At 46.7% G+C, this 18,327-nt stretch overlaps 1 protein-coding gene across 1 annotated transcript in view; it reads left to right on the forward strand.

Annotated features, from left to right (window-relative positions):
* TENM4 (teneurin transmembrane protein 4) overlaps positions 1 to 18,327 on the forward strand; it is a 385,687-nt gene that overhangs the window by 321,910 nt on the left and 45,450 nt on the right. Inside the window, exons 19-22 of the mRNA XM_065882183.1 lie at positions 775 to 918; positions 3,815 to 4,064; positions 6,421 to 6,441; positions 13,969 to 14,201. Coding sequence (XP_065738255.1) covers positions 775 to 918; positions 3,815 to 4,064; positions 6,421 to 6,441; positions 13,969 to 14,201 — 648 coding nt within the window. The remainder of the gene's footprint in view (positions 1 to 774; positions 919 to 3,814; positions 4,065 to 6,420; positions 6,442 to 13,968; positions 14,202 to 18,327) is intronic.

Below are 18,327 nucleotides of genomic sequence, written 5' to 3' on the forward strand. Positions count from 1 at the left end.
CCAGGGATTTTCAAGTTTTGAGCAACTTCTAGCTTTCCAAGTTCCCTAACTGAGCTCCTTTTCCATGTATTCATTATAAGTGATTTTTAATTTTTTTCTTTATTAAAGTATTACCATGTTCCTTAATAAAAATGTGGTAAGTGGACCAAAAAATAGAAATAAAGTCAAACATATTTCTATTAAAAAATACAACTTCCTGTTAACATTAAACTTTATTTTCTTTTTTCACGTATAGTTTTTTTTAACAGAGATTTAATACTGTATATAACCAGTCCTTTCAACTCAGCATTGCCCCGTAAGCACTTTTCCATGTCACCCTGTGATCTTCGTAACCGTAATTTCCAGTGGCTGCATAATATCCCTCAGGTGGATACACTTGGTTTGCTCAACGTCTCATCCCCTTTGGACCTTTAGATTACTTCCAACTTTCCACTATTATAAATAATGCTGCGGTGAAGGCTTTAGTGCCTAAAGTATTTTCCATACTAAAGATTATTTCCCTGGAATCGATTCACCTGGGTCCTTCAACTGGGTCCTTCATAAAGTATTTAGAACATTCGTTTAATGTTTCCTGATGATGTACGATTGCTCTCCAAAAAAGGATGTTCAGGCTCAGCCTCCCAGTGTTAGTATTGCCCATAGGTCTGGTTGCCACTTAGGAATTTGATCCTTCTTCTTTTTCTACCAAAGACAAGCAGGGGCCTTGCATGCAGATCTAAAGCCAAAGAAGAGGCTTTGCTCACCGGTGCATTTTGTGCCTTTTGTCTTCTACAGTTTCTGTGGGTTATGAGTATGAATCCTGCCCAGATCTGATCCTGTGGGAAAAAAGAACAGCAGTGCTACAGGGCTATGAAATCGATGCTTCCAAACTGGGAGGATGGAGCCTGGACAAACATCATGCCCTCAACATCCAAAGTGGTGAGTGGATTAGTACAATTTCAGGAACCAGGCCACGGTGTGACCCTTTTCTCATATGCTTTGTTCCCTGCGAGGCAAAAAACACACACTTCAAATTACAGAGTCTTATATGTGATCAGTCGGTCAGAAGCGTTAATACGGATAATTCCTTGGCTACCTTGTCACTGCTAGGCAGCGGGGATGCAGAAGTGAAGGGCTTCAAGGGTTTACACTCTGGGTGAGAAAAACACTTCCCAGGCAGTTTCCACGCTGTGCCAGGGACAGTGCCGTCACAGAGGGGAGCCAGTGACACTCTGGGGGCTGTAGAAGAGGAACACCTGACTCAGCTTCTTGGTACAGCAGGGTATCTCTTGGGAGAGAACTTCTGAACTGAATCTCAAAAGGTCTGTAGGATTAGCCCTGTATGTCAACGAGGGAGAACTTTGTAGGCAGAGAGCACAGCATGTGCCAAAGCACTGAAGCTTGAAAGAAGAGTAATTGGAGAGAAGGTTCATTGTGGTTTGAGCAAAGGGTGAAATGAAGGGAATAGCAAAAGCCAGAGCCGGGGGCTTGAGCAGCTGGAGCCCCAGGTAAGAAGATTAGAACTTTCAACTCCGTCCAGATGCAGCTCTCAAGCCTCTGAAAGGTTTAAAGCATGCAAGTGACACAGTCGGATCTGTAGTTCAGATAGCCCTCTCTGACTGTGTCCCAGGATGGGACAGGTAAACATGGTAATGATGTCAGATCTCTCCTGCCTAATCTGTAGATGCAAGAATGCTTATCAAAGGCACTGCTTTGATGTTTGGGGGGTGTGGGAATTGAAAAACTAATTCTAAAGTTTATAATAAAATAAAGATTTGTAAATAGATTAGGCAGTCTTTAAAGTGAGAACAGGGGCTTTCCTGGTGGCGCAGTGGTTGAGAGTCCACCTGCTGATGCAGGGGACACGGGTTCGTGCCCCAGTCCGGGAAGATCCCACATGCTGCGGAGCAGCTGGGCCTGTGAGCCATGGCCCCTGAGCCTGCGCATCTGGAGCCTGTGCTCCGCAACGGGAGAGGCCACAACAGTGAGCGGCCCACGTACAGCCAAAAAAATAAATAAATAAATAAAATAAAATAAGAACAAAAAAAGAGGCACTTGCCAGATGTTAAGATAGCTTAGGAAAACTGCAACACTTAAAACTGTGTGGTGCTGTCACAGGAACAGAGAAATAGATTCCATGGAATAGAACAAGGCATTCAGAAACTGACCTGTGAGTAGTAATCAGGACTACGTCTGGCCATGAGTGTCAGAAAAGCCAAAATAACAGAATTGCAAACAAGGTAAAAGTTTGTTTCTCACTCACCTGAAAGTCTGGAGGTAGGTGATCCGGCTGGTTTAGACCTCTGCAGGGTTGTTCTACTCAGGCCTCCATCCCCAAGGTCATGGTCCAAGGTGACTGCTTCAGCTCCAGCCTTCACATCTACTTTCCAGTCAGCAGGAGGGAGGAAAAGGACTGAGAGCAAACCCCTTCCATTGTAGAGACACCTCCCAGCAGCTGCCCACACCACTTCCACACCTTTAACCAGTTACCTGCCAAGTGTAGCTGCAGAGGGAGCTGGGGATTGTAGTCAGTTCCAGACAGTCACACGTCCAGCTAAACAGCACAGTTCTATAACTACAGAAGGACAGGGTGGATAGGGTACAAGTTCCTGCCACGCACCATGTATACATGATATGTGGTAGAGGTAGCATCACATGTCAACGGAGGATGGATAGGTGTTTTAGAAATTGGTATTGGGGGAAATGGGCTCAATGTGTGGAGGAAAAAATTCAGTTCACACTGTACACAAAATAAATTTAAAAGTTTGATTAAAGAGCTAAATTTGCAAGATCTTTAAAGTTAATAGAAGAAAATACAGGAGAATGTATTTATGATCTCAGAGAAGGATTCCCTAAAACCCTAAAAAAAAGCACGAACATTAGAATTGAAAAATGGTTGATTAGACTACATAAAAATGAAAGACATCTGTTCAATAAAGGGCAAAGCTAACAGATGACAGCCTGGGAGAAGATTCTTGTGACCATAAAAACCAAAACTCACTCAAAGCTTCAGTATGGAAGGGGTGAGGCCAGAGGCAGAGAGTCCAATTAGGAGGCTGTAGCAACAGTACAGGAGTTAAAGGATGAGCTGGGCCTGAGAAGAGACAGTATGGATATGGGATGCAGCTTGCACTCCATTGAGGTCAATCCCTTCATTTTGCTGGTGGGGAGACTGAGGCCCAAGGGCAGTTAAAGCACTGAAGAGACCCATGCAAGATCTGGGATCAGCCCATTAGTATCAAAATCAGGTAAAAACCCCAGTCTCTTGACTCCACCTCAGTGAGAAGAGTCTGGAAGTTTCACTTGTGTATTTCTATGACATTTACTGGTATCTACTCTGTGTCAGGTCTGTGCTAGGCCGTGGGAATACAGAAGGGAGAAGACATTGTCTCTGCACGTGAAATGGTCTCACTCTAAAGAGAGAAAACAGATAAGCGCAATAAAGAATTCTGTGCCGTGATGGAGACGTAGACTAGGCACGTGAGGTGTGTTCAGTCTATTTGAGAGGCAGCGGGGCTGAATGCTTCAGAGCCTGGAAGCGCTCAGAAGCGCTTCTGCTGTCATCTGTATGATGTCAGGTCTCCCCTGTTAATACAGGGAGCATAATGGCACCTGTCTTACACACTTGTCATGGGAATTCAATCAGCAAAGCAGCGTGGCCTGTCCAGGATGGCCTGGGTTTCGTTATGGGGCGAGGCAGCCTTGGGAGATGAGTCTGGAAATGGTAGGCAGGGATCTGGCATGCCTTGCTTTTGCAAGGCGACCCTGTGGCCGGCCACAGGGGAGAGCTGTCTCCTGCTCCATCAGTGATTCTGTTCTTCTGTCCTTGTCCCAGGCATCTTGCACAAAGGGAACGGGGAGAACCAGTTTGTGTCCCAGCAGCCTCCTGTCATCGGGAGCATCATGGGTAACGGGCGCCGGAGAAGCATCTCCTGCCCCAGCTGCAACGGCCTTGCCGACGGCAACAAGCTCCTAGCCCCCGTGGCCCTCACGTGCGGCTCCGACGGGAGCCTCTACGTGGGAGATTTCAACTACATCCGAAGGATCTTCCCCTCCGGGAACGTCACCAACATCCTGGAGTTGAGGTATGTAAGGTGAGGCCTTCCTCACAGTTCCTAATATGTCCCTTTGCAATTCTGTGGGTCCACCTGGCGTGACCCACCAGCCCGAGAAGGGGGCAGGACAGAGCCTCATCTGTCACTCCCCAGAGGCCAAACTGTGAGCTGGGGGCTCTGGGGAAGCAGGCGCTGCTTTGCACGGGGCACTGCAATGAAGACAGACTGCCCTTGGGACAGGGAGATACCTTGGCATCCAGATGCTGTAGAAGGCTGCCGGCAACCGAGAAGCCCTTGGAAGCCCTTGAATCTTTCTTCTGTTTCCTGGCACCAAACTGATCGGAATTCGTCACATGAGTCTTTTTATAAGGACAGGGGATGGTGTCCTGGACTAGGCCCTGGTGCCAGTGTTACGAAGCCTGGCCCTGTTACTTAACACGCGTTGGAGTTAGGAGAAGTTCCCTGCAGCTGCCCCACACTGAGATAAGGCCCACGGGCTGCTCCTAAGACGCAGAGGTACAGCAGAGCTCAGCCTCTGCTTGTCCCCATTCTGACCATGAGGGATGGAGCACAGCCACACTCACAGTTCGGGGAAGGGCCTCATATGTTGGATGTCTCTGTGCCTCCTCAAACCAGATCTTTTCTGAACCAGACCAGTCACAGTGTGGGTTCCAAGGTTATAGAGAAGCTGTGGTTAGAGATGGGGGAGCCCGACTCTCCCTTTCAGGAGAAATTGTACCAAGTTCCTCACAACTGTTTAGGGATTGGGATCTGCCCATTTCCTGGGCTGGGGTCCACGTGAGCAGGACGGGCCCTTGAGCTGGAAAGCGGCCAGGGGAAAAGGAAACTCTCTTTTTGCGAGGCCTCTTCTGTTTGCCTAGTATAACAATTCTGCAAGATATGTTTTACTATTGCCCTGACAAATAAGATAAAGGAGACTCAGGGAATTTAAGGAATCTGCCCAAGGTCCAGCTTGGCAGGCCCAACCCAGAAGGCCATCACGCAGTCTGCCTCACCCGAGAATTGTCACATGGCCCGGTGAGGACCACCGTGGCTGAATGCCATGCTTAGTTATTCCCGGGAGGTAAGTGCCCGCTGAGAGTCTCACCTTGCAGCACACGCGAGAGAGGAGGGGAAGGCTCACTGGCTGACCACAGCTGTCACGGCCCTCAAGATGAGGGTGCTGGTACTCAGCGACCCACACAGGCACAAAGGAAGGAGAAGGTCTTTGGCCACGAGAAAAGCAGAAGCTCACATTCTGTAGACTCACGGGAAATCAGGTGTCAGGCTGAATGAGAAGCAGCCGCGGATGGGATATTATCTGCCTTTTCTTCTCTCTTTTATGAGTTTGACCAGTGTAGACATCTGCCAGAGAAGAGGGAACTCTTGAGTGTATTTGCTTTAGTCAGCTGCTCATAGTGTCTCTCTCTTTCCCGTGCCATGATGGAAAGAGCCGTGGGCTACCGCGTCAGCCCACCTTGGCAGAGAAACTAGAACTGGACCACTTACCCTCTCTGGGCCTACGTTTTCACATCTTTTAAATAAGCGACCCCCGTTTTCCCTGTCTCCCTGCCGCAGCTGTGGGGAGATCGTGAAAGACGGTAAGGAAGGGAGGAGTAATTTAAATTTGGAAAGAAAAACAAATTTGTCGACATACTATCATCTTGGTATATTTTCTCCAGTCTTTTTTCCCGGGCCTGTTTCTCTGTGTCACCCTCTCCCTTCTCATTAGAGTGTATCTCCAATTCTGTATTCTATTCCGAGGAGAATTGTGGTGGGCTACGCAGCTCTCCATTGGGCAGTGTTCACACAGAGATGCAGCTTTTTTTTTTTTTTGTCATACTGCTGTGGCCTCTCCCCGCTGCGGAGCACAGGCTCCGGACGCACAGGCTCAGCGGCCATGGCTCACGGGCCCAGCCGCTCCGCGGCATGTGGGATCTTCCCGGACTGGGGCACGAACCCATGTCCCTTGCATCGGCAGGCGGACTCTCAAGCACTGCGCCACCAGGGAAGCCCAGAGATGCAGCTTTGAGTGTGTGTATCTCTGGGAGTGCTTCTCTGTACAGGGGAGGGGATCGACTATTCCAGCCTCTGTCTTACCCTGGTGAAAGCAGCTTGGGTCAACCTCATCCTCTTCCCGTAAGTCAGCAGTGTTGACGCAGGTGAAACCATGCCTCTTCTGTGATACGTAGCTGCTTATAAGTGAGCTCACTGACAAGTAATAGCCAATATGAAATATATCAGTGTCGGAGCTGCTAAGTCTTTATTTATTATAGTATTGTACAGGGCCATTGCTGTCAAGTTTTCAGGCTGCTAATAATGCTTCTAACCCTGCTGCTAACACTTCATTCTTTCTTCTATTCCCTGCTCTCCTGTCTTCTGTCAGAAATAAAGATTTCAGACATAGGTAAGCCAACCGGTGGAGAATTTCCTGTCTCTCCCCTGCCTTGTTGCATGCTGTATGGTAAGCCACACCTGTCAATTTCAGATTGCTCAATGGCAAACGAATCCTGTGTGATTGGATCGGATTGGGGGTAAATCAGCTACAATGAGAGAAAGTCATCAATAATGGTGGGGGTGGGTTGGGAGAGCCTGAACTCCTTTCATCTCTACCAAAGTGCAGCACTTACTCTGGTCGTTTGTGGACATGACAGACTGAGTAATAGGGGGAAATTATTTAACCTTGGCCTAGTAATTTGAACACCCCGGTCTGCTTATCCTCAGAATGAATGATGACATTATCCTAACTGTGTTGAGTGACTTGGAGGGTCACAGTGGGAAGTCCTGAGAATGTCTCATTCAGGCAAAGATCCTGGAAGACAGGCTTCAGATTTGTATTTCTGTGGGCATTCCAGGTGCCTTGGCTTTGGAGGCTGGGTTGCTAGGGGACCTCTCCAGAAGATCTGCCAGCACGGAGAGAATGAATGGGGGAATTTCCAGACCATACAGACCACCCAAAGGGAGCAACCCCCAAACAGGAACTTTGTCACAGAGTAGATTTGTCGTGTAGGCTCACAGTGACCCTGCGGCAAGCAGAAGTGGTCCTCGTCGGACACACCGGGAGGAATGTCTGCCTGTCAGCATCCCTTGTCATTGTGGCGCTCGTCTGACTCCTGGGTAATGGTCACCTCAGAGTCCCCAAGCCTCACACACATCTGGGTGACTTGAAAGTAGCCATGGCAGATGGGGATGTGGCTCGCACTGCTACCTAGGTGACTCTCAGTTATTCATGTGTGGCTCAGATCAGAGTGGCACATGGGGTGGTGCTTACTTGGGATAAGGGTGGTAGAAAGAGTCAGGCAGACCCAGAAATCCAATTATGTTTATGTCCATGTCTATATAGTTATTCATGTAATTAATAACTATATAGATATAATTAGATATAGTATTAATGTAACAATCATATATAGTCTTTTAAGATAATAATAATAATATGTAGAGAGCGTTTAATGTGTAGCAGAGAGGGGGTTAAGTGTTTTACATGCATTATAGCAGTTCACCCCCAAACCACCCTGTGAAGTAGGTATTCATGATACACCCAATTTACAGATGAGAGAACTGAAGCTCCCCAACTGTGTGACCTTGAAAAACTTATTTCATCTGTCTGATCATTAGTTTCTAATTTGAGGATAATAACATGTCCCTTGGAGAGAGGAGCACTAATGATTTATTATTACTATTACTACTATTATTACTATTATTATCATCATCAAAACAATTATATGATGATGATTATGTCTCCATTTTTTCCCCAAAAAGGGATTCAGTCCTCTTACAACCAAAGGCACATGTATTAAAGTAAATTAAGTAGAGTTTGGCAATAAGAGAAAAAAGGAGGAAACACATATATGTGATTACACATCAAATAAGACTCTGAGCTTCCTGGAAGCCAGATTAAACAGGGAAACATAATTGTTTTCATGGTTTACATCATCAGAAGTGGGAAACTATGCCCACTTCAAAGCAGAGGAATATTTTTTCCTGACACTGAAATAGAAAAGAGATTTCCAAAGATCTCTGTATGGATGATACTGAACTATGAATTGATATGTAACCTCAAGTTCAGTTTTATAGAGAGCACAGTACATTTCATATGAAAATCTTGGATGAAAACATAGCATTTATCATTAAAACCTCCAGTCAGTGGTGGTAACCCCCTGGGACACAGCCGGGGTACAGGGGGACCTAGCCGGGAAGAGTTAGGAGCCCGGGCCCTTGTCCAGCTTTGCTGTGTATTCCTGCGGCCTTGGGCTGCTCACTTAGCTTTTCTGGTTTCCAATTGCATCATCTATAAATTGAGAGAGTTGTGGTTTGGGTACCTTTTGTTTCTGACTTTTAGCAGTCTTTTGATGTATCCATGGTATGATTTCAGGGCTAGATTCCTGCCCTCTCTCAATTCATTGTTTTCTCACGTGCTAAAACCTATTTAGAAAGTGAACCGAAGCGGAAGGGAAAAACTGAATTTTTTTCTGCCTTCCAGTTTTCTAAAGACAATCAGGAGGGAGAAGACCAGGGCTCCGGCTCTGATTTTAACTGGTACCTGGATATTGGTAAATCCCTTCCTCTCTCAGAGCCTTAGTGTCCCCATCAGTAAATGCCAGAAGTAGATTAAAGAAATTCTAAAATTTTGTCCTCTTCGTCCATTAGCATTTACTGTTCCAGCTGCTTCCAGGGATAGCATTTGGCTCCAGGCTGGTGCTCTTAGGCTGTGGGTGTGTGTCTCTTTCTTTGACCTTTACAACCTCAATTCAGCCTACCATACTGGACATGCTCAGCACAGAGACCCCCACCGTGGTCCTTTGGGCATCTTCCTCCCTGCGTCCCTTCAGGGAACAAGGATCCTCTCCTCTTCCCAGATCTCTCCCCTAGCGTCACGGAGGAATGTCTGAAGCCTGTTGTTCAGAAGTACATTTGAACTCAGTTCTCCGTCAAACCCAGCTACACAGATTATGTTAACTCTGAGAGAGACCTTAATTGCCTCGGAAAATAGGTTAGACAGACAGTATTAAGTATGACATACTTGTCTTTTCCATTGTGCAGTAACATAAATGTTCTAGAGGTTTCGTAAGGTGACCAGCTGCCCTTAATTGGGCATTTTTAATAGAACAGGCACTATGCTCAAAGATTTGCATTCTTTATAGAATTTTGTCCTCAGGTAGCCCTTTGAAATAGATGTGATTATCCCCATTTCTGAGATGAAAAAACTGAGGCTCAGAGTAATGAAGTAATTTGCCCAAGGTCACCTACCAAGTGGGTTGTGGAGCTGGTATTTGAAAACCATGTCTGTGTGGTTCCAGCGCTCAAGCTCTTCCCACTTGTTCCGAGAACCAGTGAATCAAGTTCTGCCAGGGCTGCTACATGATGTGGGCAAAGGACGCTGCTTTGCACAAGCGGATCTTATCCTGAGACAGAGGGAGAATGCTCACTCACAAGCAGGGAATAGATTGCCTTTCGTCCCAAGAGACTTCTGGGCTCACAGCTCCTACTAGGAAATTCCCTACATTGTCCAGAAAGAGGGCAGAGTGAGGCTTCACTATAGTTCAGTAACTTCAGAATTGCTACCTTATAGCCTCTAAGGTTTTCGTAGCTTCCAGAGATACCAGGCTTATGTTTAAGGAAGTAGAAAAGGATGACCGTACTCTATGCCCAGCCCTCCTCAGGATACTGGGGATCGGAATCGGATCAGATGCGGTCCCTGTCCACAGAACCAGGCGTGGGGTCTCAGGGGTAGGCCATCTCCCGTCTCGTGCGTTTATGGCTTGCTGAGTATTCTAAGTGATGCCCTGCTCCTCCAAGTACAGATAAGCAGCGTGGGCGTCCTCTGAGAACTTGTTAGAAATGCAGGCTCTCAGGCCACACCCAGAACTGCTGGACTGAAATCTTCATTTTAGCATGATTCGTGGGTACATTAAAGTTTGAAAAGCACTGCTCCTAAAGCCATGGTTTCCAAATCTAGCTGTGCCTCAGAATCACTGGAGTGATGTTAAAGGGACAGATGCCCAGGCCCTTCGGATGTGATGGGTGAGGCTTTTTTAAAAAAGCTTTCCAGGTGAACCCGATGTGTAGTCATATTCAGAACCATCACCCTAAGACCCTTAGCAGTGGATCTTTCCTGTCTATAATCCCAGACAGGCGGACCATCCTTCACTCACTGATTCATAAATTCAGCAGGTCTTCCTGGAACACTAACTCTGCACCAGCCCGGTGCTAAGCACCAGGGACTTGAAGCCAGGCCCTGCCCTTGAGGAGTCCAAGATGTCCTTGAGGAGACAGACAACTAAGCAGAAAAGGGTCTTAAGGTGCTAGAAGTACTAAAAGTATAATCTGCTGAGGGTCTCGTGGGACCACAACAAAAGAAAGAAGGAAAAGCAGGGTCCCAGGAATCCAGGAATGGTAGGCATTCCAGATGAGGTGATGCTGGAGCTAAATCCCAAGAGATGAGCAGGTGCTCTGGAGAGAAAGGCAGTGGATCTCTCTAGGCCCTGAGAAGCAGTATGGGGAAGTAGAAAGAACACAGACTTCAATGTCCAGCAGATCAGAGATGGAAATCCATCATGCCGCTTAACGGTTTCTGGCATTGCTCAAGTCACTTCACCTCTCTCATCTCATTTCTAAAAATTTTTTTAAAATAAATAAAAAGCACCTGCCTTCTGTGGTAGTTGTGACGAAAATGAGATTGTGTATATAAAATGCTAGCACAGTGTCTGGGACAAATTGGCACCTGGAGGTAGTAGCAGATGCCTCCGTACCAGCAGCGGGCAGCTCTGGTCGCGCTGCTCCTGGGAGAGGTCCAGGCGCTGCTCCCGGTGCAGGTGGCCTGAGGAAGAAGTGAGCTGAAGATTATCCAAGAGCTCTCTGCCAACTGGAAAGGGCTGTTGAGCTGGATAATTTCATTCGATCCTAATGACAATCCTGTGAGCAAAGCAGAGCAGAGATGCCGTCATTCGACCCTGAGGGACCTACCGCTTGGACGATTTAGGTGACTTGCCCAAGGGAGAACCCACATCCTCTCAGTTCAAAGCTAGTGCTTCCTCCCCTGCACTTAACTGACCCCCCCCAACCGCAAATTTGTCCTTGAGCACGAAAGAGGGGGCCATAGGACAATCCTGACAATGCCACCCTCTTCTGGAATTCACGGACCTGAGAAACGTCACCTAAGTGGCACTTCCCCAGGGCAGTGCAGAAAGACATCAGCTGAAACCTCGGGCGGGGGCCAATCTAAGTGGACAGGGCCCCCCACCAGCCTCCCTCAAGGACCTATTTTCTGCCAAGGTGGATAGCAACCATTTATCATGAGTGTGATATGTGAAGAAATGAAGTAATCACCCCCTCCTCCAGCTGTCATCAGGAAGCAGAAAGATCAAGGCTGCCCCAGCATTGCAAAGTAGGATCTAAGGTCACTGCATTTTATTTAGCCAGAATCAGTGCCATCTGGGAAGATTAAATCTGTGTTGCATTATAGGGCTAGTCACAGGGGACATTTCAAGATAAACAGGGCCTCTCTCCTGTTACCACCACCCCCAAAGGAGAAGTAAAAAAAAAAAAAAAAAAGCTAAGTAATTTGATTGAAAATACTGTTTAAATAAACTAAAAACGGAGAGTCCGTCCACTTAATGGCTGCTGTGGGCTAGAAGGCACCAAGCTGAACATTGGAGATACAGAAAAGAATAAAACCCGTCTCTTCCCACCAAGTATTGACAGGATTCGGGAGACAGACACATAAATAAATAGCCACAGCATTATGTTAAGTGTCCCGTAACCCAGATGTGAACAGATATGAATCTCAGGGAAGAGAAGTCAGGGAAGGTTTCCCAGCTACACAGATTATGTAAGGGGTACCATTTGAGCTGACAGCTGAAGAATGAGTAGCAGTTCCGCAGGCTAAGAAAGGGGGGGGCACGGGGTATTCCCCAGAACAGGAAGAGCAGGGGCAAAGGGGCGTGATGGCGCATTTGAGGGACGAGTTGTCAGCATGTCTGAGCACAGGGGGTCTGTGAGGAAATGGCAGGAAAGAGGCTGGGAGGACAGAGAAGCTGCCGAGCATGAGGGGCCTTGTGTGCTGCCAGGCTGAGGAGTCTGAATGAGCCTGTAAGACATGGAGGGCCCTGGAAGGTCCTGGAAGGGAAAGCACTGAGGTGACGTGTTGGGTTTGGGGTTAGATCAGGGGGGAATGGCTAGGGGAGGACCCGGGCTGCAGGCAGAGTCCTGCCCTTCGTTGAGGAGGTCATGAGACAGGCGGGTCAGGACTAGAGAGGCAGGACAGCTGGAGGAGAGCATGGCATCTTCGTCGTATTCAGGGAGAGGAAACAGGAAGGAGAGCCTTGAGTCTGGAGGCCTGGCCAGTCCCCAAGACACCGCCCAAAGCAAGGGATGGGTGTGATGAGGAACAGTCAGACCAAGACCCTCAGAGAACCTGGCACTGACTATCACAGTGCCTCAGGCTCCATATGTCATTCAAAACCCACTAATCTGTAAAATAAAATTTTGTTTTTCAAAAGGACCCAAACCTTGCATGCCTGATGAGATGCAAAATAGCTTCTTTCTAGTCTCTTCTGGTCATCTTACTTGTACCTTGCAGGGGTATAGAGTGCCCCTGCTTTGCTGGGGCTCTAGACACTGCTCAGTCTGTGCCCTGAATCCCCTAGCATGGTGTGTGTCCCACCGTCCGGTGAAAATGGCCAGTGCCAGGCCGTCCAGGCTGAACAGAAGGAGATTCCTTATTCCTTTGAATCGGAAGATTTTCCAGAGACTTGGAATCCCAGAGACTAGCAATATTTGGATGCAGTCTGAAGCCCTGGGATTGATCAGGCCACGTGCAGGAACCGATCGTTAGCTTCCCAGGAGTTATGAGTCTGACTCCGGTACGGCCTAGACTTGGAAGGAATTGTAAATCATACCTTGTGATAGGAAAATGCAGCCTTAATAAGAGAGACCTACTCTGTAGTCCTCTCCAAATGCAAAAACAGACATAATGACTCATAATTAAAATAACAATTATGATTCTTAAGTACTACGTGCCATGTATCTGCCGAGTATTTTTCATACATGGTTTTATATAATGTTCCCAATACACCAGCAGGGGAGCTGTTCACATCCCCATTTTGCAGATGAAGAAAACTTGAGGCTCAGGAGGCCAGGTAACTTGCCCAGGTTCCAGAACCAGGAAATAACAAAGCTAGACGTGGAACCCAGACTGAGCTCACCCCAGAGCCCACACAGTTTTCCTGCCCAGTGCCTAGAGGTGGTGCCTTGTCTCCATAAGCCCCCTGTACAGTTGTGGTCTAGCTTCGCTTTCTTCTGTTAGCACAGCCTTGTCTTTGTGGCTGTTTTCCAGCATCAGAGCTATCCCCAGCACTGCTCCTTTCTTCCGTTTGTTCTTCCTTGGCTATCACTGCAAATTACAGACTAATCCTGCAATTCATTTATGTCTGTCTGCACTAGGGAGACTGCTGGGCTCTTGATAAGTATAACATGAGCGTCAACAGAAGATGGTATTGACACTGGTTGGTGTCCAGTCAGGCCGAGGCCTTAGCCGTCAGTCCCCAGATGGGGGTGGGGCTGCTGTGGGGGAAGTGTTGGTGTGTCATTTTGTTTTGAAGTGTTTTTTAAAGTCAGAGTCTTTCGTGTTTCTGGTCTGGATTTACAGGCCACCTCTGGTAAGCCTCACGGATAGTCTTAAGAAAACACTTACTGAGCACCTGATATGGGCATGGCACTGGGCATCACGGTCTTTGGCAAGAGGCATTTGCATTCATAGTTGGGTGGGAGGGATAGTTAGGCCAACCAGAGAGGTCAGAAAAATCGGGCAACCATCACCCCAAATAGAGACATTGTCCCCATAAGACTTTTTTTACTTGGACTCAAGTTGTGCATCTCCGGCTGCCTGTTAGGAAAAAAGAAAGTGCTCACCAACTGCCGTGTCCTTGTTTTCCAGTCACAGCCCAGCACACAAGTACTACCTGACCACAGACCCCACGAGCGGGGCTGTCTTCCTTTCGGACACCAACAGCCGGCGGGTCTTCAAGATCAAGTCCACCGTGGTGGTGAAGGACCTCGTCAAGAACTCCGAGGTGGTGGCGGGGACAGGTGACCAGTGCCTCCCCTTCGACGACACTCGCTGTGGGGATGGTGGAAAAGCCACGGAAGCCACACTGACCAACCCCAGGGGTAAGGCCTTGCTTTTAAACATTCCCAGTAACATTTATTGGGGTATTTTCCATTTCCAAAAGACATATCTGTTTATTATTGCAAAAAAAAATGTTGGAAGACGCTAAGAACTCTACGGAGGAAAGTTTAGATTGTCATAATTCCACCTGCCAGGAATTCTCCCAGTTACCATTTCCTGTCTTTCCCCCTAGTCTTTTTTCTAAGTGTTCTTGTGCATGTAATGCTCACCAGAAACAAACAAAATGAAATCACATTAAACAACCTGTTTTAGCAACCTACTTTTTTTCCTAAGTGATATATCGCAAATGTTTCCCCATGTCATTAAAGAGTCTTCGGTGTACTTGCTTTTAATAGCTATATATTATCCCAGCAAATGGATGTCCCATTATTTAGTTATCAATACCCTCCTGCTGGATATTTATGCTACCTTTCATGTTATTGTTTGATCAAAACATGGCAGTGTATCATCTTTGCACATGTTCATGTGCTATAGGATGGGTTAACTCTAAGCTTCAATTCTGAGTGCTTCAAAAAGTTGGACCTCTTCATACCCACAATCACTTTCCATTCACTCATTCAGCAAGTATTTACTGAGCATGCAGTGCAATGTACTTGCATAAATAAGTTCATTGTAGCAGAAAAATAAGACTTGAATGTGAACCTCTCGGATGGGAGAGGGGGAGAAGTGCTCCCTGAGACGCAAGGAAAAAGAACTGTGCATGGGAGTCCAGAGCCAAGGGAGGTCCCTGTGTCCAAGAGACTGGGAAAGCTTTTTCGAGGAGATGCCATCATTGTCAACAGACGCCCATCAGTGTATGTTTACCATGTTGCAGGCCCTAAAGCCAATGACTCATAGTGTCTAAGCCACATGGCCCCTAACAATAAAAGAGGAGTAATAGTATCTTCTGTGTCCACCCCCTAGGATTGTTCTGAGGGTCAAAATTAATATATTTCATACGATGTCCTATAAAAATGTCATGAGTGATAGTTTTTTTAAAATAGTGCCAGATTTCACGGCGTGGTTTTGAATGAAAGCTGTAGGTTTTCAAATGAAAGCTGACTTACTCCTCCAAAAAGCCACAGTGCACTTCATACTCAGGAGTCCTATATTTAAATTCAGACATTGCCACCTAATAGCTGTGTGACTTTGGGTGAGTTGCTTAACCTCTCTGAGCCCCATCTGCCTCCTCTATGAAATAGAAATACACTGTACAGTTGTAGTACAGATTAACTATTACCAGGAATGTAAATGCTTGCTTAGGACAGTAGTACCAGGCACGTGATAAACATCCCATAAATGGTAGTTCGTATTATAATTGTTATATTGTATGTACAGCATACAATGTATCATATTATTTAATAGCATATGTCTCTACCACATATGTGAAGTGGGCAGCTGGTAACTCCGTAGGGTAAATATTGTGACATCTGTGGTTCATCTCCTTCCTAATCGTGATTTCCTAATACTGAAAGAGTAGCCTGGAGTGGAAAGAACACTGGGCTTGCACTTAGGGACCCTGCATTACAATTTTGCTCTGCCACTCCCGGCTCTTGTGTCCTCCTTCTCTGGGCCTCAGGTTTCCCGTTAGTAAATGTGAGGATTGGGCAAATGATCCCCGAGAGCCCTTTTGGTCACAACCTTCTGTTCTCTTAGAATTAAAACAGTTTTTTCTGAGAATTTTTATTTTTTCAAAATCTTTTCTCAGTTGCTCTACACCTGTGTGTTCTCCACCCTCCCCTCACAAACACATACACACGCACACATGCACAGATGCAGTGATAGTGAAGTCTCCCCAAAGCCTGTAATTAACCCAGATAGAAATGACAAGGGTACCACAATGTGTAGACACTGTGCAGGAGGGAGGAGAAAAGATGTCCGTCTATATAGCACAACAAAAGGAGGAAAAAATGAAATAATTAATCGGGGGGCAGATTGCTTCCATTAGCCTGTGCAGCCAACTTTGTAAACAAGAAGCCCAGTTGTTCCTGTAGCACTCATCCGTCCTAGCAGATGGAAGAGAAAGACTGAGCATACATAGCCAGGCAGACAAGAAAGCTCCTGTCTCGGTGCTTAAAGAATATAATTAATTTACGTTCTAGGTAGGGACGAATAAAGGCTTCTTCCCCCGCTTTGAGGCTGCCGGGTCCTCCGTGTGAAATCAGTCTCCAGCCCTGAACAGCCTGAGGAGGGGGCAGGAAGAACCACAGCTCCCGTGGGTGTTCACACTCAGAGGCCCTTGGGTGTCTTAACTCCACCCTCCTGACCGGTCATAGACACGTGGGCCCTGAGAGCAAGCACAAAGTGGGTTCCATGTTCTCATAATTATAAGTCCTTAATAATTATTGACGGCTAACTATTACAGATCAGACATTATTGTCCACATTTTATCCATGAAGAAACTGAGGCTTGGAAGTAAAGTGATTCCCCTGAGGTTATACAACTGGAAAGCTTTATACTTCAAATGTCTCCACCTCTGTGAAGCTTTTTCTGATCCTTCTTTCAGTTCCTGCCCCAGAGATAACTGAACAGAATGAAACTGACCTGAATCTCCTTTATTTTCCCGTGAACCTTCCCGGCTTCTGTCACTCCCTGGGTCCATTCTCATTCCCAGGCCTCCCCATCTAGAATGTGTGCTCCTCAGGGGCACATCCTGTCTGCCTCTCAGCCCCAGGACCCCTGAGCAGTTCACATTTTGAGGGGGCATGTCTACCTGTCGTGATTCTCGACTTGGGGTATCAATATCACCCATGAGTGTTTTAAAAACAAGACTTGGTCCCGGTCCCAGCCACCCTATGAACTAATATTTCCAGGAGTGAGACCAAGCAGGTATATATCAAAAAAAAAAAAAAATCTTCAGGTGATTCTGATACATATCACTGGTTAAGAAGTACTGATTTGGGCTTCCCTGGTGGCGCGGTGGTTGAGAGTCCGCCTGCCGATGCAGGGGACACAGGTTCGTGCCCCGGTCTGGGAAGATCCCACATGCCGCGGAGCAGCTGGGTCCAGGCCGCTGAGCCTGCGCGTACGGAGCCTGTGCTCCGCAGCGGGAGAGGCCACAGCAGTGAGAAGCCTGCGTACCGAAAAAAAAAAAAAAAAAAAAGGTTTACTGGAGTGGTCCTCAAACTTTGATTTGTATCGTTATTACCCAAGGTGCTTGTCAAAAATACAGATAGATGCTCAGGCTCCACTTGAGATTCTCTGAACCAGGTACCTAGGGGGTGCATTTTAGCAAGCTCCCAGGTGATTGTCACACACATCCAAAAGTGATAAATATAGATCTAGAACAATCCCTTCATTTCACAGCTGAGAAAACAAATGCAGGGACATCCAGTGACTTGCCTGAGGTCACACAGCTGACTGGGGAGAGTCAACAGGTGGGACGGTCTAGCAAATGGAGGAAGTGATGTTGAATAATAATTATGACTTCTCCTTTCAGTGTGCCTTTTTTTAGAAATTAAATTCACCAATTTTCCCTACACAAATCCAAAGGATTGTTTTTTTAGGCTCTATAATTCTGAAATAACCAATGAAACTAAAATAGTAATAGGAAACTCCCTGGAGGTCCAGTGGAAAGGACTCCACACTTCCATTGCAGTGGGCCCAGGTTCCATCACTGGTCGGGCAACTGAGATCCTGCAAGCCGCATGGCACCGCCAAAAAATAAATAAATAATAAAATAGTAATAGACTAGAAAAATGTGAAGGATGATTATCTTGGAAGAAAAGAAAAATTGTTGCCAAAAAGGGATTTGATTATTATAATTACAGGTCTTCAGAAGTAGGTTAATTTAAATAATCCACAGTTTTGACATTGAAAAAGTTCCTCCTTGCCACTACCTCTAGCGCTTAACAAACTCCCAGAAGTTATGAGTCCAGGTTGTAGTGCATGGCTAAGATGATAGGTAAAAATCTCCAGAGGCAGCAAGGTGGAAGGTCCAGAGGGCTGGAGAATCTGAACACCTGGGTTCTAATCTCTGCTTTGTACAAGCCTCTGGGCAGCTGTCTTCTCGTCTTTAGAAAGGGCATGAATGTTGTTGGAATAAGCTAATCAAATCATAAAGGGGGAGGTGCTCTGTCCACCCGCAGGTTTCCATGAGTATGTGTGTTGTTACCACCTCGAAGGCTA

Source organism: Phocoena phocoena, chromosome 8, assembly GCF_963924675.1.
Source record: "Phocoena phocoena chromosome 8, mPhoPho1.1, whole genome shotgun sequence".
In the NCBI taxonomy this organism is placed as follows: Eukaryota; Metazoa; Chordata; class Mammalia; order Artiodactyla; family Phocoenidae; genus Phocoena; species Phocoena phocoena.